General features: G+C 29.4%; 1 protein-coding gene across 1 annotated transcript; it reads left to right on the top strand.

The window, feature by feature from the left end:
• The first annotated feature begins 6,664 nt into the window (after positions 1-6,664).
• LOC123216279 (protein NRT1/ PTR FAMILY 2.13-like) lies at positions 6,665-9,888 on the top strand. Its single transcript, XM_044636687.1, has 4 exons — positions 6,665-6,969; positions 7,047-7,264; positions 7,676-8,247; positions 8,733-9,888. Exons 1-4 carry the CDS (start codon positions 6,774-6,776, stop codon positions 9,625-9,627), a joined length of 1,881 nt encoding a protein of 626 aa, XP_044492622.1. The 5' UTR covers positions 6,665-6,773; the 3' UTR covers positions 9,628-9,888.
• Positions 9,889-20,176: the final 10,288 nt, after the last annotated feature.

Below are 20,176 nucleotides of genomic sequence, written 5' to 3'. Positions count from 1 at the left end.
TAATATTAAAAATTAATGGATCGACTTGATCCCATATATATTGGTCGAGTCATGGACCTTATACATCCCATGGGTTGGCCCAATCCAAAGGCCCAACCCTTGAAGACCTCTAATAAGCCTCATGCAAATTTGGCTCAATGCGTGTTGTGTCCTTTGATTATCGTATGACTTGGGCTCCAAAGTTGTGAGAAGTCGAGTACTTCTCAAACACTTGATTAAGTTGCCATAATTGAACTTGTGTTTGTTTGTTCAACAATCAAAAGATTAAAAAAAAAAAGTTTATTTTTGTAACAAATGAACAAATGCGAACATAGATACAAAAACAACCAAAATATTTAAAACACAATGAAACTCTTGGTTCCACCCTTTTGTCTCTTGGTTGGAGGGCTACGCTTGACAATGACTTCTAACCAACCTTGCAAAAATATTCTTTAGAGATAATCAAACTCTCAACACCTGTCACCAACATACATCAAATCAGTTTTATACTTGAGATATGACACAGATTCATGTATGGTTTTACTAAGTGGCAAATTACAATAACTCATTGTGGCATAAAATTTTCACACTTACCCTTTGTTACACTAAGGAAATTACCTTGATCCCTCTTTTTGTAAAATGTTTAATTTATTGACCAAAAATTGATTCAATCCTCTACAATATATGTTCTTATTACCTTCAATCTCAACAACCAACTCAACCGCTAAAACAACATTCAAATTCAAATGTAAATCCTAAAGCCTTAGAATCATAAATAATTACATTAATGTAAGTATTTACCATAAATTTGTACCATTTAGTAAAGAAACAATCACAATTAACAGTTTTCCCATTTTTTTAGAGTGAAAATCACCTCAAATTTTCAAAAGAGAATGATGACAAGGAACAACCAAGTTGAAGAATAATCACAAGGAGAATAGCTTTTTGTTGGATTTGGTGGATTTTTGGTAGTTTTTTGTCGGAACAAAGTAAAAAAGATTGAAATTATTGAACTAAATTTTTGAAAATGGGAGGGAATAGGTGAAAATGCATTTTATATACAATAAAACCATGTGCATAAATAATATACATAAACAATGACATACCTTTATATAATTAGTATAAGATTTATTTACGTAAACTTGAATAAATAAATAAATCAATCACTATCCTAAGATCTATGCACAAATTATAAAATACTAAATTAAACTTTAATGTTTTAGGAATACTTAGATCGTCATGCAATTTGAATCCACAAATCATTTGAAATTATCTATTGAGATCATTTCTCGACGTGACTTGGTCTTTTACTCGAGAAACCTCCCTTAATGATAGCTTTGAATAGATAAACTATAATGTATTAGGTTTTGGAACAATAATCTAACTAATTTTTAGTAGGTTAATTGACCCCTTACCAAACTCTAATAAATCTCAAGACTCATACTTATGTTATCTACCAAGATTATAACTTTTAAAAGTATAGATTTTATTTTTATCGATCACTTAAACCTATTGGTAAACTGATATTAGACTATTTAATTACCCAATTTTATTAAACAAAAAACATAATTAATGTTAACCTACATCAAAAAATTTCTAACAATTAGATGTTGTTTTATTACTAATTTAAAATTATTCAATTATACGATAATATATCATTATTTGTATATATTATTTATACATATAATACTACTATTTTATTTATGAGCACGTTTATTAAATATAAATGTATAATTATTTGGGTATAAAAATGAGAATGACAGTTACTTTTTTATTCTTAAAATATTATTTGAAGCAATATCCCAAGAATTAATTTGTGGTGATACATTAATAAACTCAATATAGGTGGGTCAATACTCGGTACCCCAAAAACAAGTCACAGCTCTACCGAATCCATAAACTCAACTTATAAAGTCCGTGGCTGGCCAACTCAATCGGATAATGACTTTGATATTCTATTCTAATGAATGTTATTAGTCTATTTATCACCAATTTTTTTTTCAACTATGTTAACGTCCATGTATAAAAATTCCAATTTATATTGTCGAGAAGATAAGGACGTCATTGTTGTGTGATCTTTCTGATATGTCAAATATATAGCAACTAATTTATAAAACTTTCAAATAATAGATCATTGTAGGTAAGAAAGTAGGTTTATTATAGCCTTTGTCAAGATGAGGGACCTACGGTGGAAATGAGTATGAAGAAGATGGTAGACTGTGGAAAATATGAAGAACGCGAAGAAATTAAGGAAACTGAGGGCTCACGTGAAGTTGACTTCACACCACCATTTGAATCTTTTCTTTATACTATTTATTAGAATTGGGTCAGGGTTTTTTTTCTACTTACGTGATTCTAGTCACGTTTCGCAAGCTAGATAACTAGTTTCATTACTTGAAAAAAAATCTTCATATATCATACGGTACTCTCTATTTTGTTAATAAGTGAAAGATTCTATGTATTAAATAAATAATTCATGCTTGGTGATTGCAATTTAAAGTCTTACGTGAAACAAATTACGACAATTACAATTAGGATATGATAAAACTCGAATAAGTTTACTCAAAATACATGAAGAGATGAATTGAGATCGGTAAAAGAAATAGATGTGACATTAAAGTTTTAAAGTGATTTGATTCAATGATTAAAATATCCAAATTTATTTTTTCTTGGTAGTTTAAGTATATCATAAGAATGACACAAAATAATACATAGTGTGTCAAGTTTGTCTATTTTCACTTCTCTTGTCCTCAATTCTTATATATCTTCCTCCTTATATACAAGTTTTTAGAAAAAAAAAGTATATTTGAAACTATTTTAATTTAAGGTTTCAACCAATAATCTGAATTTAAATAAAAGAAAATTACGTCTACATTATTAATGTCTTTAATCATGGTGAAGATATGGTTGTTATGAATATGTTGTGTCATAGAATACGAATGAGTCCCTCTTTTGCTAACCACCAAAAAACTTTTTTTTTTTTCACTTAGTTACTAGTCGTTTGTCATGAAATCTGAATTTCAAATTCATTGTGAGTTTTTGGCTTGAGAGTTACTTAATTGTTATTTTTTGGCCATTGCGTCTAGTTAAACCTTCATATTTGACTTCAAAGTGCTCCGTTTAACCACACAACATTTGCTTCCAATTCTTGAAGTGTGAGGAAGACTTCAAGAATTTCGAAAATCTTTTTACCTTGTGAAGATCTAATTGTATTGTTTTTGGATTATGCAAACTGACGTTATCATGATTTTGTTCATTGTGAGTGTTGTATTCATCTTATCACTTTACTTTTCTTGTGGCATACCACTAAATGTGCATCATTTCTTAGTGAACCTTCATAGTCTGGGGGTGGCTTTCTATGTTGACTCTTGCCTCAATAATTGAGAAGGCTTGATTGAGTCTTCCACTACTGTGCGAGGAGATGAATTGCAACAAGTGAAAAAAATAGACATGCACTAATATTTTTCACGTTACTCGATCCAATAATTAGGATGCTTACATTCATAATATTCTCACTAATTTGAATATTGTGCAAGAATGATACAAATTAACATATGTTGTGTCTAGAGTTTTGTTTATTTTCTCTTCTCATTGTCTTTCTCTTTTATATATATATATATATATATATATATATATATATATATATATATATTTAGAGAATAAAAAAATACATTTGAAACTATTTCAATTTGTGACCTTAACCCATGAGGCAATGAATTGCGACAAGTGAAAAAAATAGACATGCACTAATAGTTTTCACGTGGCTCGGTCCAATGATCAGGATGCTTACGTCCATAAATTTGAATATTGTGTAAGAATGATACAAATTAACATATGTTGTGTCTAGAGTTTTATTTATTTTCTCTTCTCGTTTTTTCTCTTATATATATATATATATATATATATATATATATATATATTAGAGAATGAAAAAATATATTTGAAACTAGTTCAATTTGTGACCTTAACCCATGACTTAAATTTTAATTAGAGTCAGTAATGTCTACGTTAATGATATCTTTATTTACGTAGAAATAATAACTATTACGAAGATGATGTATCATAAAATTTAGATAAATACTTTCTTGATAACCGTAAAAGAATTTTCTCTGTATAAATTGTATAGATTTGGAATTGTCTAGTCAATAGTTACTTATCGTAATGTCTAAGTCTCAAATTCATTATGGGTTGCGGATGAAAGGGTTACTTAGTCATCATCTTTGATCTTACTTTGAGAGTTAACTTTCAGGTACTCAGTTTGACTGTTCATAACATCACTGTAACAATATCCTTCCATTCTGTCCTCCGTATGAAATTGTTATGTTATGAGATCATCAGTTTTATCCAATAATTGTTTTTTAAAAAAGCAATATATGTTAACATGATTAGGCTGGATTCAAAATACCCTAGCCTTAAATAAGGTCGAGTGAGTTTGAAATCAAGCTCGAGCAAATATTTTTGAGCTCGAGTTTGAGTTTGAGTTTACTCATTAAAAATTTTGATACAAAACAATGTCGTTTTTATTAATATATATTAAAACGATATCATTTTAATAACATGTTAGTTTAAAGCTCGAACTTAAAGCGAGTCGAATCAAATTTGAGTCGAGTTTGAGTTTAATTGTAATGAGCTCGAACTCTATTATATATAAATCGAACTGAGTTCAAACTCAAACGAACTTAAACTCAATTCGATTTGAATCTAACCCTAAACATGATCATCAAATAAATACAACTAATAATAAAATATTGTGTAGGAATACAAAACCAGATTTATATATGTGATTTTTTGAACCCATAATTGATACATCATATAAGTTGACCTCTTCATCTCATCTTCCACATTAGTAGATGAATTGTGCATGCGTACAATTCTACTGTGGATAATTCCAGTGGTTAGCATGGCTGCCATGGCATGTGCCTGAGTAAAAGACTGAAGGGAACAGAAAATTTTTGTAAAACTATGAGACCCATTCACAGCTTACACGTCCAACATTTTTTTAAAATTTCAAAGAAAAATTGTTCGAAAATGGAGGCATTAGCATTTCCAATGACGACCTCCTGATTATAATTATCAATATTTTACGATATATTATACGTATTTTATGATATAATATGATATAGATGAAAAATGATATGTCTCATAAGATGTATTATAATTAATATGATATAGCAGACGTATCTTATGATACGATTCGTATTATTGATACATATCGATTCATTTGTTAGAGAAAATGATAATATAGGAGAGGTGTATATGAAAAATTTTAAACTTTTATAGATATTCATGATATTTTTTAAAATGATAATATGTCTTTTATATTTTTTATTATTTTATTAATATTTTATTTCCTAAAAATTGTGTTATACAATATGATATGATATATAATATATAAAATTAAATTTTTAATAATTGATATAACATATGATTCAACTACTATACTTTTAACCATAGAAGAAATTGGTTTAGGTATACGTTTGTCCATGTGATGGAACCTTAGCTGCCCTGAACTTTCACATCTTTGTCCTACTGTATTGTTGCCCCGTTACCTTCGTATTTAGCACCTCTTCCATCATCCCCTCCTTTCTTTATACGTTAAAATTTTGGGTTCATCGTATTTATTAATATGTCCATACAGTATACCTCAGGTTTTGATATGATAAGTAAGCATTTAACTTTCTTGTTAGAGTTAAATTACTGGTGAGAATAATTGAGGCTTATATTTAATATATGTACAAATAAAAGGGGTACGATAAGAGTGTCTAAGGGCGTCAAATGGCTAAAATATGATAAAACCTTAATACGATAAGATCTGGTATGATAATGTAGTATATTGAGCGTAGTCCATGGGTCTTTTGGGTTAGGCCTTGAGCCTAGACACAAGACCCATGCGTCAACGCGACCCGTTATTGTTTACATAATTAATAAAAAATTTAAAAATAATTAATTAATAATTATAATATAAAATTTTATTTTTTATTAAAATTAATGGTCCTATCTGAATGTTTGTTACTGTGCGAGTCTTAGGCCCAACTGAATCTATGAGCCTGGTGGGTTGCACAAAAAGTTGACGCAACCTAGAGCATTGACACCTCTAAGAGTAATTATATTTTTTTTAGAACAATATTATACGTACTCATTTTGAGTATATAAATAAGTATACATTTTTGTGTTATTATATGATTAATTATTACATTGTTTTTAATTCAAAATTATCAAATTTTATGATAACACATATCAAATATATATTCGTTTATGTACTCAAAATATGTATACATAATTTTATTGATTTTGTTACATCTTAGAAAAGTTGGGTTCGACTTTCGAGTCTCTGTTATGTATGTAAAATCTCAAAAAATTACTTAAACAAAAAAAAAAAGATTACATGTAGTTATATGAATTTAATTTGAATTTCAATATATTACTATATAACTGAATAATTTTTAAATTAATAATAAAATAATAATAAATTATGCAACTTAATTAATACTTAGACGTAAATAAACAAATAAGAAAAACTAATTATTTACACTTATTTTAATTACATAAATAATTACATATTTAATATATATTATTATATGATATAATAATTTTAAATTAAAAATAAAATAATATTAAATTACCTCATAAAACTTATAAATATATGCTTTGTTAGGGATGGTACTTGCCAACATATAATATATGTGCGCGCTCTCGCCATAAGCAGCTCGTTAAGGCAAGCGCTAAGTTTTCTCATGCCTGGTAAAGGGTCGAGTATAGAGGTGAAGTAAGAAATTTCCAAGTAGAAAAAAATCATGGCGGCCAGGGGTAAAAGCGAGTCAAGCTTGTTTTCGCTATACTGTCTGACAAAATGCTTTCAAAAAGCAGTAACGTCAACCTCGGCAGAGAAGGGTCCGGAGCCAGAAGAAATGCACGGCAACGGTTTGTCAGATTCAAAGAAAGCTGCAAAGAAGAAACCTGGAGGATGGAAATCCATGCCTTTCATCTTAGGTCACTCTCTCTCTTTTCTCATTGTTGTTGACTGTAAATTAAATTTGTTGTTTATGATAACTAAAAGTGATGTGCAGGAAATGAAACATTTGAGAGGTTAGCAACGTTTGGATTGGTAGCCAATTTTACAGTATATTTGGTGAACGAGCTTTTCCTTGAGCAAGTTGTGGCTGTAAACATTATGAATATCTGGACGGGTATTACCCATTTTGCACCTTTACTTGGTGCTTTCATCTCCGATGCCTATGTTGGCAGATTTAAGACTATTGCTTTTTCCTCCTTTGCATCTCTACTGGTAAATTAACTTTCTTTCTTCTTCACAAAATACTTCATCATCATCTCTAACTTTGATGTTCAACAATGAAAGCAATAATTAATTAAGAAAACAAGCCAAAAGACTTTGTCCTATCTACTGTATGAGACAAAATATCTGAGCAGGCGAACCTTACAATTATGTGGCCTGTAGAAGACGCCTTTGGTTTGAGAGACTGGTTAGCCTCTAGTTCTATTTTGTTGTACAAGTAGTTAATAACAAAGCTGCATATTCTGTCGGTTTCCAGACCTGTTTTGGAATGATGTGGTTTGTGAAACGTCCACGATAAGTTTGAAGTATATTGAATTTATCTTTGATCACGTTCATTTGAAAACTATTACTAAATTATTCAATTATTTGATTTTATTATATCAAAATTATAATTATTTTCAGGGAATGATGATAGTGACGTTAACTGCATGGCTTCCACAACTGCATCCTCCGAAGTGCAACGCCAAACAACAATCTCTTATTCGATGCAAAAGCGCTAGCAAAGCTCAACTGGGTGTTCTCCTAATGGGTCTTGGCTTTATATCAATTGGCTCCGGTGGAATCAGGCCATGTAGTATCCCATTTGGTGTTGATCAGTTTGATCCAACAACTGAAAAAGGTGTTAAAGGAATTACCAGCTTCTATAATTGGTATTACACTACGTTTACTGCGGTGATTTTGGTCTCTTTAACTGTGGTGGTTTATATTCAAACCTCGGTGAGTTGGGTGTTGGGATTTGGAATTCCGACTATACTCATGGCGTGTTCAATCGTTCTATTTTTCACTGGAACCAAACTTTATGTGTACGTTGAACCAGAGGGCAGCGTCTTTTCGGGCATTGCACAAGTGTTTGTTTCAGCTTATAGCAAACGAAAACTTAAGGTTCAAGATGAAGAGTTTAATGGGGTTCATTTCTACGATCCTCCATTGAAAGCCACTCTTTTGTCAAAGCTACCTCTCACCAACCAGTTCAGGTTAAATATTTGTTTCATTATACAATTAGACTACCTCTCACCAACCAGTTCAAGTTAAATATTTGTTTCTATTATACAATTAGATTGTGCCTAAATTTGGTAATACAATTAATATCAAAATTCTAGTAGGGCAAAGACGTTAGTCCTATAAAAAGTGATCGTCAGATTCTTAAGTGAATCTCATATTAATAAAACATTAGAGAGATAATGAACATGAATATGCATCTTATATTACTTAAAAATATTAAGATAAAACTGTTTAAATAGTTTATGAACTTATTAAATTGTCTAAACCTATTTTGGTTTATAAAACCCAAAACTCTAAGCAAATTAAACAATATTTTATTAGTATTCCAGACTATTGGACCTGGGATAAAATTGCCTGTATATATAACACAAGCTTCCTTAATATCTTACGCTTGAGTGGAAAGACACTTAATTTGATGATTAATTAATGCTACTTTCCTTTTGATTCTGCTGATCAGATTCCTAAACAAAGCCGCTATCATAGTGGACGATAAGGAACTTGACACTGATGGATCTCCCACTAATCCATGGAGGCTCTGCAGCATCCAACAAGTAGAAGAAGTGAAGTGTGTAATAAAGATCATTCCCGTTTGGGCTTCAGGAATTCTTTGCTTCGTTTCCTTTACACAAGAAAAAACTTACACAGTGCTACAAGCCTTGACAATGAACAGACACCTCGGACCCAGATTTCAAATTCCAGCAGGCTCTATCTCAGCCATATCCTTGCTCACTATAGCCGTTTGGCTCCCAATCTATGACCGCCTAATAGTTCCATCTGTCCGAAAAGTCACCAAACACGATGGCGGCATCACTCTTCTGCAAAGAATAGGAATTGGGGTCGTATTTTCAATTCTATCAATGGCAGTTGCAGGACTGATAGAAAAAGAGAGAAGGGCTGTAGCCAATTCGCATCCAAACCCACTTGGCGTTGCTCCCATGTCTGTTTTGTGGCTAGCTCCTCAGCTTATACTAATGGGGTTCTGTGAAGCATTCAGTATAATCGGACAGATTGAATTCTTCAATCAACAGTTCCCAGACCACATGAGAAGCATAGCCAATTCTCTTATTTCTTGTTCCTTTGGAGTCGCAAGTTACTTGAGTAGCTTGCTGGTCAACATAGTGCATTCAACCACAGGAAGCCATAGCCACCCGAATTGGTTGACAAATGACATCAATGGTGGGCGATTAGATTATTTCTACTATCTTATTGCCGGGATGGGAGTCGTTAACTTCATCTATTTTCTTTACATTGCATGTCGTTATCGTTACAAGGCTAGTGTCCAAGTAGAAGATCGGAAAACCTTCAATGATCTTGAGTTGGTTCAATCCAACCACGAAGCAAAAGAAGTTTAATATTAAATAATGTAGCTTGCAGCTAGTAATAATGCATGGAGATGTTGGAGAAGAATTAAATAGGATAGTATTTATTTCAGTCATTATGTATTTATTTTAGCTCTCCTGTGAGACGTTGAATAAGAGATGTACATATATTTAAAAAATAGACACAGCAACTAGCTCTCTACTGCATCATAAAAGGAATACTCTTCAGAATTAAAGCCTATATTAAGTAAAATTCGAGTTTGTGGTGCTGAAGGGATTAGAGCATGTTATTTTATTTGGGAGAGAGTATGATATAAAATGATTCGTTCTCTCCGTTGTTCTCTTGTTGAGTAACGTAAAACTATCATGCAATATAATCTATCAGGTTTTAAGGAGCAAAAACTAATTAAATCACATAATTACCTATATGAACACAAAATATTTTAGTCTTGTGAACTAAACTTTTCAATGTGAAAAGGTGAAAGAACCACAACAATATTAAGCACTATCAATCAACAATGGGAATGTAAAGTCTTCCAAATATTTAAATCTTGTGAACTAAATCTTTTCAATGTAAAAAGGTGAAAGAACCACCACAACAATATTCAGCACTGTCAATCAACAATGGGAATGCAAAGTTTTCTTTAAAGAAAACCAGGAGGCATATAACAACAACAAATAAGATCGAACAATCTTGACCAAAAGGAATAAACTTTTATAAGGCAAAGGAAAAATTCTCACCAAAACAAGGAGTCAATTTCGGGTTCAACAACTCTCTGTTTGGCACTCCAAAATTAGTTTCCATTGTTTAAAATGAAAAAAATGAGTCACAAACTTGCACATAAAATTGCAGCTTAATTAAACCACAGATCGGGATAGATTGGAGTAGTTGATTAAAATTGGTCATAGCTTTAAAACCCAAAAATATTGTCTCTTTTCTTTTGTCTTTCAAGTTATTTTCTCATTTTTTCTTCTCCTCCGGGGTTTTATTTTATTAATCTCCATATGGGCTTTACTTAATCCACCCTTACATAGAAAAGAAAGCCAACCAAACAACCCCACTATTTAGAGAGACTAGCTATCTCGACTAATATACGGCAAACTTTAAATTTGTCTCTTGCTTCTGTTGACATATCAAAACACTTTAGTATAAATCTTTTCAAGTTCTAATAGTTTTTCATGTATAAAATTCCTTATCCAATGATATCTTGTATCTATATGCTTAAACTTAACACAAACTTTAGAATTCTTAGCAAAGTGTATTTACACTTTGATTTTCACAATGAGACCAAGCTCTATCAGAAACTTCTTCCTCCATAGCAATTCCTTGTTAACTATTCAACCCTCCATATTGTTCAATAGTTCAACAATCAAGTCATTTAGTTCAATGATTTGCTCAAAGGTACTTAAGTTGACAATGTTCTTAGGTTCACATTTGTTCTCTACTTATGTTCGTAGTTGCTCATAATGGCAATTATTATAAAGTTCTTTAGCTTGTCCTTGTGTTATTCCTAAGTTCATATTTACCTAAGTTCTTAAGTGTACATATGTTCGCTTATAGGTTCATGTTTATTTAAGTTCGATTATTGAGTTTTGAAGTGTATCCTCTATTTATGCTACCATCCATGTTGTTCAATAGTTGTAGTTTTTTGCGCTAATAACATAAAAAATCTTTGAGTAAAACATCACACCAATTCAAGAACGTGTAAACAATTACCGATTTGGCATGATTTTAAAATTAGTAAAGTGTAACTAATCCATGAGATGTTCGACCAGACGATGCACAGATTCGTGCAACATCATTTGTTTTGATTTGTGTGTTGGTCGATGCACAGATTCGTCTCATAAAGTTGTGCAATGGATCAAATATATATGTGCGACGTTATTCAACCATTTTGATTGGATGATAAGTGGTTTTCGTACCAAAAAACTACAGGGAGGGAGAGAGATTGCTGGTGGTAGGGTTGATGACGTGTTGGAGTAAATCACTTAGAAGAACAATTATTGAAAAGAGAAAATGCATTTTTTGGGGCTATAAATGTAATGTTTTGAACTTTGAGAGGGACGGCTATTAACCCTAAATTATGGAAACCTTAGATGATGGGTATGAAAAAAATAGCTTTTTAAAACCAAGTTAAAGGGAAATTGTTAATTTTCAAAATTAAAGTGGATAAAAAGGTAATATTTTTCTTTAAATAAAATTAATAAATAACGTTTTTACCACTATACTATCTATAAAATTTAATAGATAAGTGAACATATTAGTTTTTAAAACTTTATAAGTGAAAGTTGGAATACACTAAACCTTGGGTGGGTGCCTATTTTTAAATATGTTTTATTATCATAACATAATAGACATTACACTATTTATTTAGTCATAAAACTTAAAACAATATTTACATTATTAATAAACCAACAAAATAACAAGACATAATTATTTTAAATTAGAATTATAAAAAATTGATAGAACTAAGGATTTAAACTTAAAATCAATTTTAATATTGTATGTATTGATTTCTCTTATTTGATATTATCATTTTGTGTATAAGTTTTTGCAGATGAGACTTAAAAATTAATAAAATATAAATTTTAATAAGGTTATCAATAAAGTGTTGGAAAATTAGTAATATAGCCACCTGGTATCCATATAAAATATAAATTTTAATTATTTTCATAAAAATATTTCAAAATATTAATAAAATAATACTACTATGTATAAATAAATTTTACTAATTTATTAGTATAATTTATATAATTAGTTGATTTAGGAGTGAAAAAAAATACACAATTACATTATTTAATTAAATATTATTATTTCCACTTAAATAATTTAGGCCAAAAGAGATATTCCTATCCAAAGTTTAGTTCATTGCCAACTTTTCACCCATTAAGTTTCAAAAATCCAAATATTCTCCCTATTAGTTGTTAAAGTTAACTTAATTCATTAGTTATAAAAGTGAAAATATCATTTAACTAATAATATATAAAAAAATAAATCTCATCCCCTTTTCTCATATTAGTTTTAAAAACTAACAATTTCCTTTTTAACTTAGTTTTAAAAACTTAAATTTTTCAAAGCCCATTTGTAACACTTACAATTATTCCAGCGAACTCAAAATAGAATACTTAATAATGACATAATTATAAACGTAAAATGGCTGAACTATTTTAAAAATGTGTTCAGTTTATTATTATTTTCCCCCCTTTTTGCTGAACCACCCACCCTTTGACAATCAATGGGCCAAACAACGTGGCTTTTGAAAAGCCCAGTGGACTGTTGTATTTTCCTGGCCATATAAGATATCATATCTGCCAATGTATCCTTGTTTCAAAGTAGAGTTCGCAAGTGATAGGGCAATTATAGCATGTCTAATAATCATAATATGTATCTATTTTGAATATATAAATGAATATATATTTTTTATATATTATTATATAATTAAATAATTTTTAATTAAAAATAAAATATCATTCAATCACGTAATAACATATATAAGTGTGTGCTCATATTATTTTTATATTATTACGGGTGCCCACTCTCCAATAATTTTGAAAAAGAAATGAGACATTGAATTTGAGTGGGACTCAATCTTGCCTACTGCTACTGAACGTATATAAAATAAATAAATAAATTAATTAAATTCCTATGGTTGGGATATTGTTCTAGTGTAGCTAACAAGATTTAGCATTAATTGGCTAGACCTTAATTAATACTATCACCATTTTAAGCATAACATATTAATTTCTTGATCCATTTGTTAATATAGAGGCAAGATTTCTCGAGTTTTGAAATTTTTATTCTAAATTCACTGCAATTAACTTCCTTTAAGAATAAGATGCTGCCTTCTTGTGGTAGATATATAAATAATGAGGCATATATGTACATAGAAGAAAAATGTTATGTATATATATATATATATACTTTTGATATATAATTTATGTAAATAGATAATGTAATATTATGTATTTGGGTGTTACTTTATCTTTAATTCAAAATCATCCAATCACATGATGACACATCATCTATATATCCAAATTGTGTACCAAAAATATATATGCACAGTTTTGTTGGCATATAGAAATAGAAAGATCAAAAACAACTTCTTTGCTCAAAAGAATTCCTACTTTAATTTCAAACTTACTCATACACATAAAGCATTAAGTTAAGATTTTGGTACCACCCAAACAAATAGTGCTGCTAACTCATGTTTAGAGCCAAGTTACCAACCTCTTGAGTGGCAGGAGTATGCATTGAGAAACATGAACTGAGGTTCACTCGTGGCGATTATTAAACCTCATTTACTTCAATGCAAGCCTTAATTCAACAACAATTCACTAAGTTCACGCCTTGTCAGTCACTTGATTCCACTCCACTTCTTCAGTCTGTTTGATTTTAATTTTAGTGTTGCTAACATCAACCTAAATATAAAATAAAGTTCTATAAAATTTTTGAGTTTTCCACTAACAATTTTCAAAATACTAGTGACAAGGTGAAGTAAGGTGTTTGATTATATAAAAGAGCTAAACAAAGGTTGTAAATGAACCAAATCAAGTATTGGTTGGCTTAGCTTGAACTCAAGAATGAAAGTGGGGACTTAAGCTTCACTCAAGAAAGAATGTATTTTTGTGTGTGTGTGTCTAGCCCGAGTATAATTACTTCTCAAGCCACACAAGCTTGGCTTGAAAATAATCAAGTTAAGTCCAACTTGATATGAGTGGACCTGCAAGTAGTTCGTGAATGGCTAGGCTCATTTGTAGCCCTAGTTACAATTGGCTAAAATGATATTGACACCATTCGATCAAAAGTTGAAGTTACCAGATGAGAAAACACTTCAAATGGTCATATTTTTTTTTTTTAAAAGAACTCTCAATTAGAGGTGATAATGGATCAGACTAGATTGATTTCAATGTGACCCACCATCCTTGTAGACCATGTTAGGCCAAGGTTGGCACAATAGCGGACTTTGTGAGCCAGGCCAACCCACAAAAAAATACTAAAGCCTATAGCATAACTTGTGCTTAAGCGAATCGTGTTGTACCAAACTTTTAACAGGTTGACTTGCATGCTTTTGATAGGTTGACTCGTTAATTATATATATTTTTTTATTTTTTTCAATTTTTTCGTGTCTTTTGGATTTTTCATACTAATTTTTTTATTTTTCTCATAACATTAATAATAAATAATCAATAAGTTTACATTTCTCACATTAATCTTTTGGTTTTCTTGTAACATTAATAATAATAATTTATTATTACTTTTTATTCTACATAACATTAACAAATACTTTTAAATTCTTTATGTTAATTCTTTAAATTCTCCTTATAATAATAAATAATTAATAAATTTTAGGAGATTAAATGGAAAAGGAAGAAAATAATACATTTTGCGATAAACAGAAGAGGAAGAAAATAATAGGAGATTATGAATTAAAAAATAGTTTAAATGAGGTTTTTGCGAAAACTTTTAAACCAAATATTTTATGAATAAAGGATTTCACCAAATGACTTGAAACTCTCTCTCAACAAGAAAATGCAACAAAAGTTGTAAGAAGAGAAATTCGTTGACCATGATGCAATCAAGAAAGATACTGAATTTCCGATGCAAATCGATATTATAGAGAAACCGCCTATCTTGTTGCTGCCATGCTCCCAGAATAGTTGTGCATTCCTGCCATGGCAACGCCTATCTTGTTTCGGTCTCGACTCCTATTTCGAGGAATTGGTTGATTTTGGGTTTGATTCTTATTCTTTGTTTTTTCAACCGGTATTCATACCTGCATCAAATTGAGCCTGCACAATGGCAATTAGGCTACAAAATAATTACTCATAACTAAAGGTGTCATCAAGCTTAATTAAACCAAGTAGAAATTAGTGTTTGATCCGAGTTTGGTTAGATGAATTTATGATTGGGTTCGAGCTTAAACTTGAATTTACTAATTTTTGGTTTTTTTGACATGAGTAAGAGATAGAAGGTGATGATGAAGACTCGATCTTAGCTTAAGATAGCGTACGATGCCAAGGTTGAATTGGTTTGACCTTGGTTCAATGTCACTCGAATAATAACACACTACATTAATTTGGCTCGATTTGAAACTCAAATATCAATTTCTTTCATTTCGGTTTGGTAAACATCTGTGCAAAGGCACATCTATTTGCTTATCTTATTTAATTAAATTATAAAGATGCATACGTCAAAATAATTATGTGATAAACATGTGTGCACAAGAGTGAATAGTTCAAAATAAGCAAAGTTTTAAATATTTTCGAAACAATAAAATTATGCGTATTCATTTTGAATATATACATAAGTACATATTTGATATGTGTTATTAAGTGATTGAGTGATTTTGAATTAAATATAAAGTAATATATAATTATATAATAACACATCATATATATACTCAAGAGTGGGTAGGTATAACATTACTCTTTCTAAAATATAAATGCTTGTTCGTATGGTTGTAATTTGTAGACCTGATAGTTCGTGTCAACTCTAACACAACCTGAATTAGAATTGTATTAAAATTTTTTAACTTTAACCCAACCTTTTAATATTTGAGTTGACCAGACTTGATCCAAATTAACCCGAAATTATTTATTATTTTCACTTTCTAAATTTTTTTTATTATTCTAATTTCTTCACTAAATTACCCCAGCATATTATTAATAAAACATATAATATAATATTTTATCTTATTTGCAAATAATCTAAAAATTTATATATTAAAACTTTTAAAACACGACTATAATTTGATTAACTAAATTAAATTCTACTATTTAGTAATAAAATAAAAATATTTAAATAAAAATAAAATAATATAAGTAATTATAATTATACAAAGTACAATTATAAGCAATATGTAAATATTTCAAATTCTTACTATAAAATTACAACATATAATTATAAGAATAAGAACTTTAAAAAACGTTTATAATTTGACTAACCATCAAATCAAATTCTTACTATTTAATAATAAAATAAAAATAAATAATAATAACAGTAATTATAAGTATATTATTATACAACTATATGTAATCTATAAATATTTCAATTGTTATTAATATTGTCTTTTAACAATTCTATAATTTATTCATAATAAATTCTATTAAAGTAAATTTTTTTTAAAATATTTGAATCGATTCAGATTATATCAGAGTACTTTTATATGAATCTTAATATTATTTGATTTAATTTTGTATCATATCAGAGATTTGAAGTAAATTTTATATAAAAATATTTAATCCTAATTTAATGTATTTTATATGATATTAGATAAAATTAATAGATTATATTAAAAATTATTAGCTAGAGTTATTTGTCTTCCCTTTTTTTCACTAAGCAAAATATCCCATGATACGCATTGCATTTACGAAAGTATTGGGAGAAAGGAAAAAATTCATTATTTCATTGTCTTTTTGAATCACCATGTTTTGCACAATAAAACTCACAATCCACGTGTAACGACAGTTTCATGCTGAAAACTTATCATTTCATTTCTCATTTCAAGTCAATAAAGGTTTGTTCAAACATATACGACAATTATTGCAATCATTCGTCAGACAAAATTGATGAGTGCATTTCTAAAGTCAAACAAGTCTCCGTCGAGAAATATAATATATAACTGGGGAAGGCACGGATTGGATATCCTGTTCCTTGAGCATGTCCTCCTAAGAGAGGTATTAATCTTTATTTTTGATTTATTTTTATTATAAGATTAACAAAAGTTTTTTATCCTTTTTTTTTTTAAGAAAAATTTCTCTTATCATCTTTTATTTGTAAGAAAAAATTTCTCTCTTCATCTTAGTCTTTAAAAAAATAAAAAACCTCTTTTACGTATTTTTCAAACATAATATAAACATATTAAATTAAAAAATTAATTAAAATTAAAATCAATTTACAATTTCAAATATCGATAATAACATATGTTAATCACCTTAATATGTATAATAAAAATATTTAAAAATACAAATAATTTAAAACTATAAAAATATGTTAGTATTTTAAATAAAAGTATTAATATGGATGGAGGTGGGGTGAGACAGGGTAAAAACACATGTATCTGCATCCCAAAATGAGAAAATATTTTTCATTCTTGTTCTCTTCCCTATTTATATAAAGTAATCTCTTTTTTGTTAGGGTTGAAGACTCTAAATTCATATCGAAATTACTATCTTTGGACATAACATCCTATAAAATAAGTGGTGAAGTTTTAAGTTGAAAACCAATTTCTCTAATATGTGAACAGTTTTCCTTTGAAGATATTACTAAGTTTGGTTGGCATGAAAGCTTGATTAAGCTCACAAGCTAGACTTAGCTAATGAGCTAGTCAAGTAAGCAACCCAAAGCTTGAGATTGGTTTGAGTGAAAACTCGAGTCGCACACACTCAAGTTTGGCTCGACTAATAACAAGCCAAGTTGTAGGCAACTCAAGAGTTGTTTTACTTGTTTATATCTCTACTCGCGGCTAGCCAACTTTAACTTAGACTGTCATTAATTCTTTGTTGACTAGATTACTCAATGTGGTTGGTCCTAATAAGGTGGTCAGTCCATTCATAAAAACATGGAGTTGATTCTACAAACATGACTTCAAATCATTGGGTGGGATATCCTCCTTACGATTCACATCACCCAACAATGGAGAATCATCTACATTAAGAACTCCACAAATGGACAAATCTATAGAATATTCTTTTTTTATGGAGTTAGAATTAGTATTACACTTATATCACTCAATTAACAATTGTTAGTGAAATATTGAAAAACATAGTAATTGAATCGTGTATCATGTTATATATTAAAAACCTAATTTTTTGTATTGTGTATTATATAATAAGTATTTTAAAAAATAAAATATTAACTATTAATAAAATAATAAAAAATTATAAGTGACATTTCATCATTTTGAAAAATATCACAAACACTTTTAAAATGTTAAAAATTTTTATATACACTTTTACTATATCATCATTTTTTCTAATAAGGTGTATTGATCTGTATCGGTAATATTTATTATATTATATGATACGTTCACTGTATTATATTAATTCGATATATTTTATAATATGTATCGTTTTTTACTTGTGCTATATTATATAATAGTGTATCATAAAATATTGACAACTATATTAAAAAACTAATATAAATGCCAATGTAAACACATATAATCAAAGTTGTGAAGCAACTCACAACTCTCTCGTTGAATACATTTTTTGCATCATCCCACAATAGGATGCGTTTGCTCTTCCTTATATCATGTGTGGAGACTTGATATTGACTTCATTTCTACCTAACTCTTCTAGGTTATCTAGAGTATCGTATATCCAAAATTATAATTACAAATTTAATGTTAGTGATTGATCAAATAAGATAGAATTTTATTATAACGATGATACTAATGACATTGTTATTTAGAAAGCTGGTTAGTGGGAAAACTATTAAGCTAGCCAATATATTGCTATATTTTTAACTTGTCAAACTTGATAAATACCCTAAAACATATTTTTCAAAATAGCATTTTTTAAGTATTGATGAGCCTTAGAGGCATCAATTGGCCTAGCCTAGCTTGAAGCTTGGGAAAATACCCTGAGTTAATACTGTAACATGTTGTGCCAGACCCTAGGGCTAGACATAAGACTTGTGGGTTAGCCCAACCAATGCTATTCACATAATATTTAAAAAAATTTAAAAAACTAATTAATTAATAATTATAATATTAAAAATTAATGGATCGACTTGATCCCATATATATTGGTCGAGTCATGGGCCTTATACATCCCATGGGTTAGCCCAATCCAAAGGCCCAACCCTTGAACACCTCTAATAAGCCTCATGCAAATTTGGCTCAATGCATGTTGTGTCCTTTAACTATCATGTGACATGGGCTCCAAAGTGGTGAAAAGTCAAGTACTTCTCAAACACTTGATTAAGTTGCCATAACTGAACTTGTGTTTGTTTGTTCTACAATCAAAAGATTTAAAAAAAAAAAAGCTTATTTTTGTAACAAATGAACAAATGCGAACATAAATACAAAAAACAACCAAAATATTTAAAACACAATGAAACTCTTGGTTCCACCCTTTTGTCTCTTGGTTGGAGGGCTACGCTTGACAATGACTTCTAACCAACCTTGCAAAAATATTCTTTAGAGATAATCAAACTCTCAACACCCATCACTAACATACATCGAATCAGTTTTATACTTGAGATATGACACGATTCATGTATGGTTACACTAAGTGGCAAATTACAATAACTCATTGTGGCATAAAATTTTCACACTTACCCTTTGTTACACTAAGGAAATTACCTTGATCCCTCTTTTTGTAAAATGTTTAATTTATCGACCAAAAATTGATTCAATCCTCTGCAATATATGTTCTTATTACCTTCAATCTCAACAACCAACTCAACCGCTAAAACAACATTCAAATTCAAATGTAAATCCTAAAGCCTTAGAATCATAAATAATTACATTAATGTAAGTATTTACCATAAATTTGTACAATTTAGTAAAGAAACAATCACAATTAACAGTTTTCCCATTTTTTTAGAGTCAAAATCACCTCAAATCTTCAAAAAAGA

The sequence above is a fragment of the Mangifera indica genome, chromosome 5 (assembly GCF_011075055.1).
Source record: "Mangifera indica cultivar Alphonso chromosome 5, CATAS_Mindica_2.1, whole genome shotgun sequence".
Lineage (NCBI taxonomy): Eukaryota > Viridiplantae > Streptophyta > Magnoliopsida > Sapindales > Anacardiaceae > Mangifera > Mangifera indica.
Note: the sequence above shows the minus strand (reverse complement) of the source record. Positions and strands in the feature narration are given on the sequence as shown.